We start from the raw sequence: 15,202 nt of genomic DNA on the forward strand, positions 1-15,202 counted from the left end.
TATTTCTTCCTGACTGGGTTTTCAGAAAAACTCTGGGCAGCTTTATCACCGTCCCCTGGTGGGCCATTTCTATTCCTGGTCGCCTGCCAGTGTAGACGGCCACGGCATTAGTCTAGGTGAAGTTCAGTTGAAAGGTAAGTACTTCGTAAGAAATGGTGGAACGAACACTCTGTGTCAGGTATATTGGGGGTTTCCCAGCATGCTCTGGGTTGTACATGCCGCTGCTCCTTTGCTGTAAACTCGATAGTCAACCTTTGCCTCTGCAGAAAAGGTAATTTAAATTATTATTTGTCATAACTTGTTATAAATGAAGTTTTAGCATTCATGTGTCAGTTTATAATTTAAGATATTGAAATAATTTCAGAAAATGTGTGGAAAGAGAAGACTTGGAAACAATAATTGCAGACCAAGCACTTGCCACAGGTAATAGACGTGTTTGAGTTTATGTGATTAGGAAATAATTATAATTTTAGAACTGATATTTTACCAGTGAACTAATATTTTCTATTAGTAAAAATAGTTACTTATGGAACTTATATTTTCTCTTAAAATATTTATTTATATTTGCTAGTGAGTTCCAGTGTGAAGTGTTCGATGTGTTGTGTTGGCGTAAAGAATAACTCTTTTCCATGCTATATATTTTTGTTTGATCTAAAATATTTCCTCTTCTTATAATGGTTATTTGCTGAGAATTAGATACAGCTGCATGGAAATCTGACTCATAGATAATTATAGCTTTGGTCTTGATGTTGACTAAGGATTCCTAGTTTTTGCAGGAAAAATACTATTCAGCAAAGTAAAACAAAAAAAAGAATTAAAAGGCCCGAAACAATCATGGGAAAAGGGGTTAACAGTGTTCTCATATTGATACTTAGTTTAGGGAGACCAGTATATGAGTAAATTTGTTTTACTGTCTTTTCACGGTTTGAGTACATAGCCCAACAAGTTAATTTTTTCTAAAAGTATAAGATATTAAGATTGTAATAATAATAATAATAATGGTGATTATGGCTAATTATATTGAACCCTCTTAGAAGCAGGTACTATTCTCAACACCTTCCCCACATACCACAAGAGTGTCATGAAAAAGGCACTACTTTTCCCTCAATTCCAGATAAAAAAAATTGGTGGTGCACAGAGTTTAAAGAATAAAGGAGGTTAAGGAAGAAGTTGCAGAAAGTAATATATTCCAAACACATATTCACTAGCGTAACATTAACCAATGAGAAGGATATTATACTCAGAGAAAATTGCTTTATATTATCTCTAAAAAAATGAGAAAGTTGAGTTTCGAGACCAGTGATTTCAAATTAATGCCTGCGTCTGAAGCTTGTTCTCCTGAGGCCCTGCGAGGGTGGCTGTACCTTCCCGTCAGGATGGACTGGCTGTGTCATCGCCGAGGTGGGAGGGCTTTTTCTGAAAGGGGCCCGACCCTACAATTCCACTTGCTCTTTTAGAGCTAAGTTTTTTAGGGAGATGGAAGTTGTACATTATACTCAATTGATCATTCTTTTCCAAATAAATGATTGGGGATTTTTATTCTAAGTTACCAGAATTTTAATAACTAATCTATACAGATAATTTCAATATAGATGGTTAATTGGGACTGGAACTCTTATTATGATATATAAAAGGAACTAAATCATTAAATAAATAAAACAATGTTTAAAATAGCAGTAACAGCACAAATGTGGCAGAAAATGTGAATATATGCTTTCAGGAGTTCCCGTGGAGATCATCAAAGAATCCCTCGGTGAAGAGCTTTTCAAAATATGTTATGAGGAAGATGAGTACATCCTGGGTGTGGTTGGAGGAACCCTCAAAGATTTTTTAAATAGCTTCAGCACCCTCCTGAAACAGAGCAGCCCCTGCCAAGAAGCAGAAAAGAAGGGCAGGCTGGAGGATGCGTCCATCCTCTGCCTGGAGAAAGATCATGACTTCTTAAATGTTTACTATTTCTTCCCTAAGAGGACCACGTCCTTGATTCTTCCCGGCATCATCAAGGCAGCAGCTCACATCTTGTATGAAACTGAAGTGGCAGTGTCATTAATGCCTTCCTGTGTCCGGGATGACAGCAGCGAGTTTGTGAATCAGCCCTATTTGTTATACTCAGTTCATGTCAAAAGCACCAAGCCATCCCTGTCCCCAGGCAAACCCCAGTCCTCACTGGTCATCCCTGCTTCTCTCTTCTGTAAGACATTTCCATTCCACTTCATGTTTGACCAAGATATGACAATTCTGCAATTTGGCAATGGGATCAGGAGGCTGATGAACAGGAGAGACTTCCAAGGAAAGCCTAATTTTGAAGAGTACTTTGAAATTCTGACTCCAAAAGTCAGCCAAACGTTTAGCGGAATCATGACTATGTTGAATATGCAATTTGTGGTCCGAGTGAGGAGATGGGACAACTCTGTGAAGAAATCTTCACGGGTAAGAGAAACATGATAGAATTTTGAATGTAAAATCAATTATTTCATACTAAGGACCAGAAGCCAAAAAAGGCACAAATACATATGTATTGCTTCAAATGTTTTGAGAAAACAACGCTGAAATACTTTTAAGGCTCTAATAAATTGAAAACAAGATTCTTTCTGCATGCATTTCTTCTTGACCCTTACTTCACAAACACTCAATGAATGCAGTCTACCTTTTAAAATCTTTATGAAGCATTTTATAACTAAATTATAAAAATATTTATACAAAATATGTTTTCAATCATGAAATAACTGCCTTAATTTGGAATAAGAGACATTTTTCTTAAAAACACACACAAAAAACTACTTTTTTTCTTATAGGACCCAACTAAATGGGTTTTTAATTCAATATATAATAAACATGGAAGAAATCAATAATTTATTTAATTGTTAGAGGATGGATGGGGAGAAATATTTTGTCACCTCATGGTAAAGAACTTTGGTAATCATTTGCTCTTAGGATACAAAGTTTGCTAAAACATAGTTGATAGTACAGCAAAGCTAATAGAGAGGATTAGAATGCATATAAAGTTTAGTCATGCATAACCTCAGCAGACATACTGTTCCCAAAATGAAAACAGCTTTATTACTTTTTATCATACAACTCATAGGTAAATGTTTAAAAAATTGGTAACTGTAGTAAAAAGGTCAAAGACATAACTTATGTGCATTTTTGTTTAAAACAAAGAAGTACTATTTATAACTTCCATTTCATTACTAAAAAAATATTTTGGGCATCTTTCCATTACATTAGATAGAAGCCTATTTCACTTTTCAGAGGCTATGTAGAATCTCGTTGTAAGGTTTTCCTCTATTTAACCATCTGCTATTGAAGGACATTTGGGTTGCTTCTGACTCTTTGCTGCAGTGAACACACATGTACATATTCATACATATTCATGCAGATAAACTGTGTGATCCAGGATAATCACTTGAAGTGTCACTTTTCTTAAGCCTCCCTTGCAGCAATTACTTCTCCTGGCTGCTACTGTCAAAAGAATGTAGTAACAAAAGCAGCAGCATGCCACTTACTAAGAAAGTTTTGAAGAAAAAATTATTTGCATTGTTTATTGAGAATTATGATTTATATGTAGAGTATACTCTTTGAATGCCTGCATTCATTTTAGAACTAATAGTAAGAACTGTAAGAATGCATATTGTTAATGGTCAGCAGGTAGAAAAAATCAAGTTGAATACAAAAGGATTATCACTGTATCTACTTCCTCTCCTTTTGTATCAAAAGGGTGTTGGGAACTTGAGTAAACCACAGGAATTGGTTCTCCTTTGCTTTACAGGTTATGGATCTCAAAGGCCAAATGATCTACATCATTGAATCCAGTGCAATCTTGTTCTTGGGGTCTCCCTGTGTGGACAGATTAGAAGATTTTACAGGACGAGGGCTCTACCTCTCAGACATCCCGATTCACAATGCACTGAGAGATGTGGTCTTGATAGGAGAACAGGCTAGAGCTCAAGACGGCCTTAAGAAGAGGCTGGGGAAACTGAAGGCTACCCTTGAGCAAGCCCACCAAGCCCTGGAGGAGGAAAAGAAGAAGACAGTTGATCTTCTGTGCTCTATATTTCCCTCTGAGGTGGCGCAGCAGCTGTGGCAAGGGCAAGTGGTGCAAGCCAAGAAGTTCAATAACGTCACCATGCTCTTCTCAGACATTGTTGGGTTCACTGCCATCTGCTCCCAGTGCTCACCGCTGCAGGTCATCACCATGCTCAATGCTCTCTACACGCGCTTTGACCGGCAGTGTGGAGAGCTGGATGTCTACAAGGTAGGGCTGGAGCAGGGCAATGACCATTTTCCAGGCAGAAGTCACTGAGAAAAAGCACAACTAGGGTCTGAGTGATACTGCACACAAGACGCTGTCTGAACAGGGCCATCCTGGGAGTGAGTGTTGTGCATTAATCAAGGGGGTGTCTGCCAGCCAGAAATAGCTCAGAATCTGCTCAGAAACAGAGATAATGATAACATGAAAAGACTGCCACATTGTCTTCTCAAGGCATAGGCACAGAATGGTGGGATGATAGACTGAGTGGAGAGCAGGGTGTAGGACCCATGGTCAGGTAAAGTTTGTAAGCCAGTGAGCCTTACACTTGACTAAGGAAACTGAGTTATTAAGTATCATACAATTCAAAGTATGGCTTGTACAGGAAAAACTTATCCTTTGTATCTATAAAAGTAAAGAAATGTGAGGATTATACAAATGGTATTCAAATAGATTAATTCAATACAGAGTCAACATGATACTTTTTATGTATTGCTACATAAAAAGTGTATCATGATGGCCAGTTAGAAGAAATCCCAATTACCTACTTAAGGCATTACTGTGGGGAGGCCATGGGTAGAGATGCCTGAATAAGAGAGGTCTGTCTTCAAGTTCTGTCTCTACCTGACATGCTTTGTGAGCTGAGAAAGTTAACCTTTCTCATTTCTGAAACAGAGAAGATGTTATCCACCCAAAGGTTACCATGCATGAACAACATAAATCATGTCCTGCAATCTTGATGAACAAGATCGTCGTACTTGTCATGGTAAATGATATCAGTTATTCATCAGGCAGCAGGACTGAGCACCTAGGATGAACCAGGCATCACTCCAGGCACTGGGGACGCACAGGACTGCCCCCAGGCTGTAATACGCTACTATTTAACTGCAACTATTATCAAAAAGAGAACTCATGAAGAGATTTCATGTGCTGCCTGTTTTTTAGAAGTAAAACATATTTTTTACTGATTGAAAGTATTTTGCATTGTTTTAGACATGAGCATTAAGAAGAGAGCATGCTTCTCATTTGTGTGGCTTGAATCATCTCTTAATTTGCCACATAATCTGAAATTTCAGAGTTTAACTGAACACAAAATAGATGATTGGAGAGAAAACAGAAATTATTTATGGGAATATGAAAGCCCTTTTTTAAAATCTAGATGCTGGAAGTAAAAAAAGCTTCTTTTTTAAAATTTCTAACAGGAAATTCCAGATAGAGCTATGATCCCTTAAGACAAAAATAGGTCCTTGGATAATTACAGATAAAATAATTGGCTTTGGTTAGGTTAAGCTTGATGGCCTCTTGTGGAATTTATTATATTTATTTGTAGACAGTATCTATCTTGAGGATGTCTCCTTTCTCAGAATTATGAGAAGGAATTCTTGCTGTTCTTTGCAAACTGCTCTGATTGATAGCAGAAGAAGCAGCCCTCTTCTTCAAGTTGAAAAAACATGGTTATTTCTGTCACGTATTTAGAATCAAGCCTCCTGACGACCGAAGTTCTCTGACTAACCCAGCTGCAGCTCGAACTAGTCAGTCACCTTCCCTGCTGGTCGTCATGTCCGCCTTCTCTCTACTCCTGATTTTTCATGAAAATGCCTGGAGACAGCCATCAATAAATACGGGTCTTCACCATAAAGTACATTTAGGATACACAGAACGTATAATCATAGGCTGCTCTAGAAGTATCCTGGCTTCCAAGCAACAGTCAAGTTTATTTATTCAGGGTCTGATCATACCTGGGCTTTATTTAATGTCATTTTTTCTCTTTCAATTATTTTGTTGTCTGTTTGTTTTACTATTTATTTATTCATTGTTTTAGCATATATCTACTGGTTATCTAGCATTTTCCAGCATGGGTGGGCACAATCCCTGTGAGAAGAGTTGACATATGTTGGGGAGGGGGTTGGTGGTGGCACTGACAAATGCTGGATTCCCATATGGCATGATGAAGGACCAATTTCACTCAAGTCTGTACAAAGTGCCACAATAGCACAGAGATTAGGCACCTAACTCTAAGTAGAGGTGAGGGTACTGCTTCTCCTAATTAGTAGCATTTATTGAGCACCTGTGATACATTAACCTCTCTGTTAAGCACTTCTTATGCATTCACTGTTGAGAAAAATCTGATGGGAGGCATTGCTACCTAATTCATTCATTGGTGAATATACCAGGCACTGGTGATATAGGAGTTAATAGAATAGACAAACTCAGAGAGCTTACATTCTACTGGAGGAAAGAAGGGCAATAAACAAATAAGTACATTTATAGTATTTTATGTGGTGTAATATTATGGAGGAAAATATGAAGCAAGTTAAGGGCAATTGTTATTTCATAGAGGGTGGTCTTTCTCATAAAGCGATGTTTCACAGGGGCTGAAGGAAATGAGGGACAAACCAAGTGGTTATCTGCAGGAATATTATTCCTGGCAAAGGACTAGCAAGTGAGAGCATGTTTGGTACATGTGAAAGGAAACAGGAGAGGCCAGTGGCATTGAGGTGAAGTGAGCAAAAGGGAGAATTACCAGGTAAAGTCAGGAATGGGCAGAGAGGCAGGTCAAGAGGAACTTTGGGCCTGCTATAAGTAAGGGTTTTGGCATTTATTCTGAGTGAAATGGGAAATTACTGTAGGTTTATGTATCTTGTTTTTCTCACTTCCATTTCTCCACCCTAGAAGTTTTGTGTAAGAAAAATGAGAATATCTGATAAGAGACAATAAATATTTAGAGAAGAGGAAAAAGACAGCCATTACAATTTGGTGGATTTAAATTAGTTGGTAGCTTTTTGCAGCCAGTATCATAGAGAACACCAAGATTTTTACTGTATGACTCATAACTTCTGCTATATGTTATACACTGTGATTCTTCCTGAGCTTGGGAAATGTGTTATGTGTAGGTGGAGACCATTGGCGATGCATATTGTGTGGCTGGGGGATTACACAAAGAAAGTGATACACATGCTGTTCAGATAGCGCTGATGGCCCTGAAGATGATGGAGCTCTCTGACGAAGTCATGTCTCCCCATGGAGAACCTATCAAGGTAAAGTGGATCATACCTTGTCCAGGAAATGAGAGTAAATGCTTATTAGTTATCAAAAGAGTGGTGTATTAGTCAGGGCTCAGTTGCTGAGAGCAAGCTCTCTAATTTATTTAAGCAGGGAGATTTACGACATCGTATGAGGTGGTTTAGAGAATCATTACATGGACCAAAGAAGTTATCTATAACTTGAGCTTTTAAAAAATGGCTCTGACAGCCAGAAATCAGAACCTCTGCCTTTTCCTCGATCAGGAAGCTGGCCTGCTCAGGAAAAGCTAGACCACTATAACCATTGTGTTCTAAAAGCTGCTGCCTCTACTATTGGCCACAGAACAAAACTGCACCTACTGATTGGAATCAGCCCCCTGGAAACCCTGCATCACAACCCCCACGACATGAGTGACTGGAAGCTGGGCTTGCACTAAGCGTGCCACAGGGAACTCAAAGGCTCCCAGTTAGGCTCACACTCAAGCATCACAACGAATGTAGTCACGGCAGAAGTCCTGGCTTTCAAATCTCACGCAAGTGTATCTGATTCACCCAACCTAATGCATCTAGAAACTGCCAGGGAGTTTGGAAAATGTAATTTTAATTTTCCAGTACTTGTAGGGGAGGACATCAGAGTAGAATGAATGTTGACTATTAATCTACCAGTGTTTTCCAGGACAGATAAAGTTTAAAAATGTCTTGATGAGTCAGATCCCAGAATATTTTATTGCAGATGAGAAAATAAAATTAACATGCTAGGCACTGGTTTCATCAGTAGAACATGAGCTGATTGTCTTTATTTATGGCACTGATAGTCAATCTGTCACTTAATTTTTACAGGATAGGCCTCAATTTGATGACCCAGAAATGGGCCTTTGAAGTGACATTGAATCTTATCTGATATGCAATAAGATATATAGAGAAGAAAGAAAAAATGTAAAATAAAACTATAATATTTAGAATTTTAGTCTTGATTCTCTTCAATGTTAATAGATACCATACATGTAAGTCTCTGTAATTGTTTCCTAAGTCCACCATCTTCCCAGTTCTAAGTTCGGGTGTGACACACTTTCATGTATTTAATGCTACAAGAACGCAAATCCTTTATTATGCATGGATTCTGTGCATCAGAAATTTGGCGAGGCATAGCAGGGATACCTCACCTCTGCTCACAATATCTGGTATCTCACCTGGGAAAACTCAAATAGCTGAGGGCATTTGGAATAGTTGGATGTACCGCTTGGACCCATATGACTGGTTCTTCATTGCAAATGGCTGAAAAGTTGGACTCAGCTAGGACTGTCATCCATCCACATGCTTACATGCCGTGTAGCTTCAGAGTAGTCACACTTCTTACATGGTGGTTTACATCCCAGGGAATAAGATTGGTGGCAGCTGCATGGCCTTTTATGACTTAACCTCAGGAGACACACAGTGATGCTTGCATTCTATTCTATTGGTCAAAGCGATCATAAACCTGGCCAGAGGGATAGCCAACAGGGCATGTGCTTTTACTGCCTTGTTTGGATTTTTATAAGGTGAATGCATGTTGATATTAATCATGCAATAGAAAAATAACAATGCTATGATAAATTTATCATATAGAAAGCTAGAATAATTAAGTACAGGGAGAAAAACTGATTTAATCAGAAGAATGCCCAAAGAGAGCAAAAAGTTCTCCATCTAAATGTATTTAACTTGTGGCTTATATAGGCAGAAGATCATTTTTTTCTCATCATTTTTGTTTGTTTATATCGTTTTGTTGTTGGACATGTAAAACCATATTCCTTTAAAGAAGAAAAAGCCCAATGTAATAAACATCTGTTTGCTGCTTGAAATAAAACTGTGACAAACAACAGGCTTTAAAAATAATCCAATTCTTCATTTTACAGATGAAAATATAGAGGGAAATAACAAGACTTACAGACAGTCAGACTACTCATTTTAGTAGAGTTTGGCTTAAAATGCAGATCTTCTGATTAATAAGAGTGCTTTTTGTTGGAAAATTTTGAAGAGTTCAGGATTTGACACCTTATAAGCAAATAATTTGGAAAAGTTTCTAGCACATATTAGAATGTAGTTACACCCCTGGCTTGTGTGGGTGGGTCTGTGGCTTGAGTGCCAGCCTTCAAACTGAACGTTACTGGTTCAGTTCCCAGCTGGGGCACGTGCCTGGGTCATATGTGGTGCTGGAGGTATGTATGCGAGAGGCAGTGAATCAGTGTTTCTCTCACAGGGGTGTTTGTCTCCCTTTCTTTTTCTTTCCCTTCCCCTCTCTCTTAAAATAAATAAATAAAATATTTAAAAGAAAAGAAATCAGCTATAAAATGAGGCAGGACTTGAGTCCCCTAAATTCTAAATTATATCTAAGTTAGTGAGTACTTGGCCTTTGTTTAAAATGCATATATCTAGTAAAACTTATTTTTAAAGTGTCAACTGAACATGCAGCTTGACAATTATAAACATGGCATTTGACGGTCATTTACAATATGTTGTAAGCAGTACTTTAAGACTCTGTGCATCCTCTAAGGCCATGAAATATTCTGATCTTCTAAAAGATCCCACTTTAAAATATTCTGTTTCAAGAGCTCTCCAAATCATTGATAACTTACAGAATTTCTATATTTTTACTCCACCATATTCCAGATTGCATCTTATAACTAGATAAGGGAAGACAATGGTTTTCCATGGGTCCAGACGTTTGAAACTGAAATTATATATATATATATTTTTTCACTATAATCTGGGCCTCAGCAACAACTTCCTGCTTCCTCTGTTATTTTTTTTGCTTAAATATTGGAATTCCTTTTCTCTAGCTGTTAGTCATTTGAATAATGGGGTAGTGTTTGGCATAAAGCTTTTCTGAGGCAATATTCCTAAAGCCACACACTTGATAGAGTGAGAGCTACCTCCCTTTGCCCCTCCTGACAGCCTTTGGGGAAACTAGTCCTGCAGCCCAGCAGTTATGTCTGCCTCACTTTGTAGACAGGGCAGGTTCACACAAACAGCCCGCAGATGCTTTGTCTTGTCTCTGTGGTGACTGCAATAGATAATGCGTGGAAATTTGTCTCAGATATTGAAGAGAGGTGAAATAAGACTGCCTTGTGTGATAAACCTAAGTGCATAAATAGAGAAGAGTTAAGAGGTGTGGCTGATTCTCCACTGGCCATTCTTAATCAGCTGTGAGGAGGAGAGGGAAGTCGGCCTGAGGTTTTGAGGAAGGAGGAACTGGTGTGGTGAGAGTGATTGGCCCAATAATTTAGACAGGCCATTCAAACAACACTGACAAGTGGAAAGTGCTTTACCAAAGTACTTTTTTGCTTGCAGATGCGAATTGGACTGCATTCTGGGTCAGTTTTTGCTGGAGTTGTTGGAGTTAAAATGCCTCGTTACTGTCTTTTTGGAAACAATGTCACCTTGGCTAACAAATTTGAGTCCTGCAGTGTACCACGGAAAATCAACGTCAGCCCAACCACTTACAGGTACTGATTGCACTGACCACTTGAGATCTATGAGTTTACTGTTGTAGTGGGAGAAATGGTATCTGGTCAAGAGGGAAGAAAGACATCTTCTACCTTGTGTGGACATCTGCATGGGGACTCTTGCTGCTATCCTTGGAGCTGACTGCCATCACACTTCCACTTAAATGGTTTCATTTTTTCAACCTGTTTTTCTTAAAAATTTGATCTTTATTTGAAGGTGATTTAATGGACATTTTTCACTGCATGACACTCTACTTGTGTTTATCTATAAGTTTCTTTAAAAGGCTGGGATTTGTATTCAGAAGACATGTCTTACCAGTTCTAAATACAAGGCTTACCTGTTGTGGGATCTTGAGCAAAGCCCTTAATAAATTCACGTGATATAAAGGCTGTGATTGTAATGATCACATTTACTAGGAAATGTTGAGCTAATGTGGATAGAAAAATATTTTTTAAATTTACCAATCACCTATAGATCTATACAGTTTTATTTTCTAAATCCTTACAGATTTATACATTTTTACAATTAATTTTTAAACATTCCTAACATACAGAAAAAAGTCAAAGAAAATATGATACTGATATTTAATAAATCTCAACATTTTGCCGTATTTGTTTCAGATCCCTCTTTTATAAAAGAATACAATATCACAGTCCCCATGTCCCTCTTTTCTGGCTGACACACTGGACTCTATATCCCTTAAGATTTGCAGGAACATCTGGGAACATGCACTTCCAAGGACAGGCAGGTTCTGAGGAGAGAGGCAGGAAGGCACTGAGTAGAGATACAACATACATCGCTGCTGTTTACCAGGAAGGAACACGGGCAGAATGAAGCCAGGAGTGTAACTCTCTTCATTTAGGTTCCTCCAGATAAAAAAGTAAAGTCGGAGAAAAATAGGTTTTCACTCAGCCTCTTCATATCCTTCTATGACTCCCTTGGGATCCACTCAAAATTATGTTTCTGAGACACTTTTTTCTTGATGAAATATAAATCTAATTCATTTGTTCAAATTATTTCTCATGCAGTGGCGTGCTGGTAGACCAGTTTAGAGGAGTGAAGGGGAGAATCCCTGATTTCTAGAATTTACTAATGTCTATGGCATCATACTCCCACCACAGCAGGCTTTAGTCCATTGCTAGCCTGGAAAATTCCTGAATGTTTTCACAGTTTGCTCTCACAAACCAGTACAAACTGGAACAAGTATGTCACTATATAATATTGAATATGTATTCTAGAGTATGAATCGGCCAGAATCCGCCTTCTACCCATGGTTAAAGTGTATCCAGTTTTCTTGTTATTGTAAAAGTGGTTTGATAAATATTCTTATACATACATTTTTAGATAACATGCCTGTAAGTGGTATTCACAGATCACAGGCTATACCCAGTTTCAACTTTACTAAGGATCAGTTCCCTGTCCAAATTGCTCTTGTTGATTTTCATTCCACTAACAGTGTGCCAAAGTTTCTCTTCCCCAAAGCCTGATATTATCAAACTTATTGTTACCGATATGACGGGTGTTATGTGATATCTCACTGATGTGTATTCTTATGTAATTGACTTATTTAATTTTCACAACTATCCTAGACATGCATACTACTATCCCATTTTTGCAAGTTAGAAAGCTGACATCTTTGTTGCACCTTAAAATTAAATCTACCAGAGTTTGAAGCTTATACTTTTACTATGGAATTCTGTAGCTTTTCATTATATATTACCAAATCCTATGCCTTATAAATAATAGGCCTCAAGAAATATTTATGAATTCCTAATAGGATCATCATTTTCATTGGTTTTATTATTTTGCAGGTTACATATTTATTGGTGCACTAATAGAAATTAGTTAATAGAATACTCACATGTATTTTACTTCAGGTCTGTCATTCATAGGCTTAGATTTCTACCTAGCTGGTTTCTTCAGTATTTGGAAGAGTGTCATAGTTCCAAATTCTAAAGTGGCACCAACACTCTATTTCATTTAGATAGGACATTGTAAACTGGTGAGTAAGGCTCTGGTCTGGTTGGGCAGATGTGATGAGTGCTTTTCTGTAGAAGTTGGTTTAGATCCCAGAACTATTCAACATTTTTCATCCATGGCCTAAATAATAGATTAGAGTGATACTTATTAAGTTTGTCTTGAACAGAAAGCTAGGGGAATAAATGGGAAGAGCCAGTAACTTAATCAGTAGGATCAGGAATTCAAAATGAGTTTAGCATAATGGGTAAGTAGTCAGTAGTAAAATTTTAAAAAATTAGGTAGAACAAATGAATTTAAGAAGGAAATACATTGCAAATACCAGATAGAAAGTAGAGTATCAGTGTATACAATTAAATCTCATTTTAGTCTTACTAACCTTGAATTGATAAACATTCTGTTGAGAAATAAAAGTTTAAATATATATGTGAGTGTGTGTATACACACACACATACACACATGCATATGGATATAGCTTATGTGGAACTTCCCCTTCACAGTTTTTTGCCCATGACTATTTCTCAGTAACATTTACAAAATGACTAAATCCATAAATGGGCAATGTTTCAACTTTGGAAGCCTTATTCTATCACATTTTATTTATGGGTTTATTTATTTATTTTTTGATCTTATTAGACCTTTAGATTATTTGGGGTTTTATTTCCCCACTACTGTGAATTTATTTTCCATTATTCTTCTTCTGTTTGTTAGCATCAGAAGGAGCTTTCTGTCAATCACAATGAAAATCACGGGTTTATTAATATTTTCAGGAATATTCATTTAGTTCTGTTGTCTTTTTTAGTAGACAATTATGTAAGCATTAAATTTTAATGGTTATATTTTTGTTTTAATCTTTCAGATTGCTCAAAGACTGTCCTGGTTTTGTGTTTACCCCTCGATCAAGGGAGGAACTTCCACCAAATTTCCCCAGTGAAATTCCTGGAATCTGTTATTTTCTGGAAGCGTATCAACAAGGAACAAATTCAAAACCATGGTTCCAAAAGAGAGATGTTGAAGACGGCAATGCCAATTTTTTAGGCAAAGCATCGGGAATAGATTAACAAACTATATGCTTGGTGTCAGCCTTTGGGGATTAACTCCTTCAAGCATTTGTGGAATCTCTGAAAGCACTTTAGGATGCAGATGGTTAAAAAGTGGTATTAAAATTTCAGGAATTGAGTCATGATCTACTCTTTCTTCCATTTAACAGGACAAAAATGTATGCACTTCAATACTTCAGCTCTTCAGTGAAAATAAAAACGGAACCTCGAGAAGTAACTTTGGGGGGATATTTTTGTTATATAACAATCACTTATTATCTGTACTTAAAATTTAGCACATTGTACATATATCAGGTAATTGTAATGACCTATACAATGTGATGGAGTCACTTGTATTCTTTGTCCTGGTGGAATGCCAACTGTGTCTGTGATAGTGTTGCCTTAAAAAAGCTTTCGAATAGAAATTATAGTCTTCAATGCCATAAGCTCTTTGAACCTTTAAACTCTGAATTTTATTATACTTTCACATTTAATTTTTAACATACATAAAATAGATTGAGGTTTTTTTCTGTTGCACTTTTCTTTTTTTTCTATTTTTAAGAAAATCAATTATGGGTTAGATGCAATATGAATATAAAATAGATCTTCTGTAAATATCAAAGATTATTTTATAAGCATATTCTCCATAATATAATGTGTCATTAACAATAAATATTTCCTTTTGTTTGACATTTTTTATTCAACATATGGTAAAGATTTTTCATTGCTATTAGCAATTTAATTCCTATTCATTTCTGTTATAGTATTTAGAATAAAAGAGAATTAAGCCTATGTTAAAATGCAATGATATCATTCTGATTTATTTTAATCAGAAGCAACATGGGAGTAAAGTAAGCATTTGGGGAACATATAACAAAGTACAGAAATAAAATATTTACACACACAGAGTAATTTGGGTCTATTTCAGCAGACATAGTCTATTGCCATGCTGAGCTATATAAAATTCCAGTAAGAAAATCTAAGTTCAGAAGTGGGAAATAAAAATTGTTCTTTTTTTTGTAAGAGTGCATTTTTCAAGTATTTGTATTGAATACTTAAGTGTGTGTATATTTTCTAAAAATCACCAAGGGGTTTGTCTTACTTACTAAATAAACACTTACAAATTGTTTTATTCTAGTTGAAATATCTCCATGATATTATTTAAAGAGAATGTTAGTGTCATTGAAGAAAATTATGCCGTGATTTTATTATGGAAAATTTTAAACATTTTTCTGGAGCTTGAACTTTAATTTTTAATGATGTTAGTCTAATATCTTTGGTAAACTAAACCTAAATAAGGGTTTGATTTTAAAAGAGCTCAACTTCAAAGCAAGAGAAAGATGAACATTATAATTTTTAAATTACTATTAGCAGAGCCATAGGTATACTGAAATTTTACTTGGAGTTCTAAGAAACAACTCAGCTTGAAA

The 15,202-nt window shown here is 36.6% G+C and overlaps 1 protein-coding gene across 6 annotated transcripts in view; it reads left to right on the plus strand.

Annotated features, from left to right (window-relative positions):
• GUCY1A1 (guanylate cyclase 1 soluble subunit alpha 1) overlaps window positions 1-14,909 on the plus strand; it is a 50,167-nt gene extending 35,258 nt beyond the window's left edge. For all 6 annotated transcript variants that reach the window (XM_045831429.1, XM_045831432.1, XM_045831428.1 and 3 more), the window contains 6 exons: window positions 365-423; window positions 1,721-2,430; window positions 3,770-4,255; window positions 7,144-7,287; window positions 10,600-10,754; window positions 13,592-14,909. In XM_045831429.1, coding sequence (XP_045687385.1) covers window positions 365-423; window positions 1,721-2,430; window positions 3,770-4,255; window positions 7,144-7,287; window positions 10,600-10,754; window positions 13,592-13,793 — 1,756 coding nt within the window. In that variant the 3' untranslated portion in view covers window positions 13,794-14,909. The remainder of the gene's footprint in view (window positions 1-364; window positions 424-1,720; window positions 2,431-3,769; window positions 4,256-7,143; window positions 7,288-10,599; window positions 10,755-13,591) is intronic.
• The last annotated feature ends 293 nt before the right edge of the window (window positions 14,910-15,202 follow it).

This window comes from Phyllostomus hastatus, unplaced genomic scaffold (genome assembly GCF_019186645.2).
Source record: "Phyllostomus hastatus isolate PE091 unplaced genomic scaffold, TTU_PhHast_1.1 phas_contig_159, whole genome shotgun sequence".
Classification (NCBI taxonomy): domain Eukaryota; kingdom Metazoa; phylum Chordata; class Mammalia; order Chiroptera; family Phyllostomidae; genus Phyllostomus; species Phyllostomus hastatus.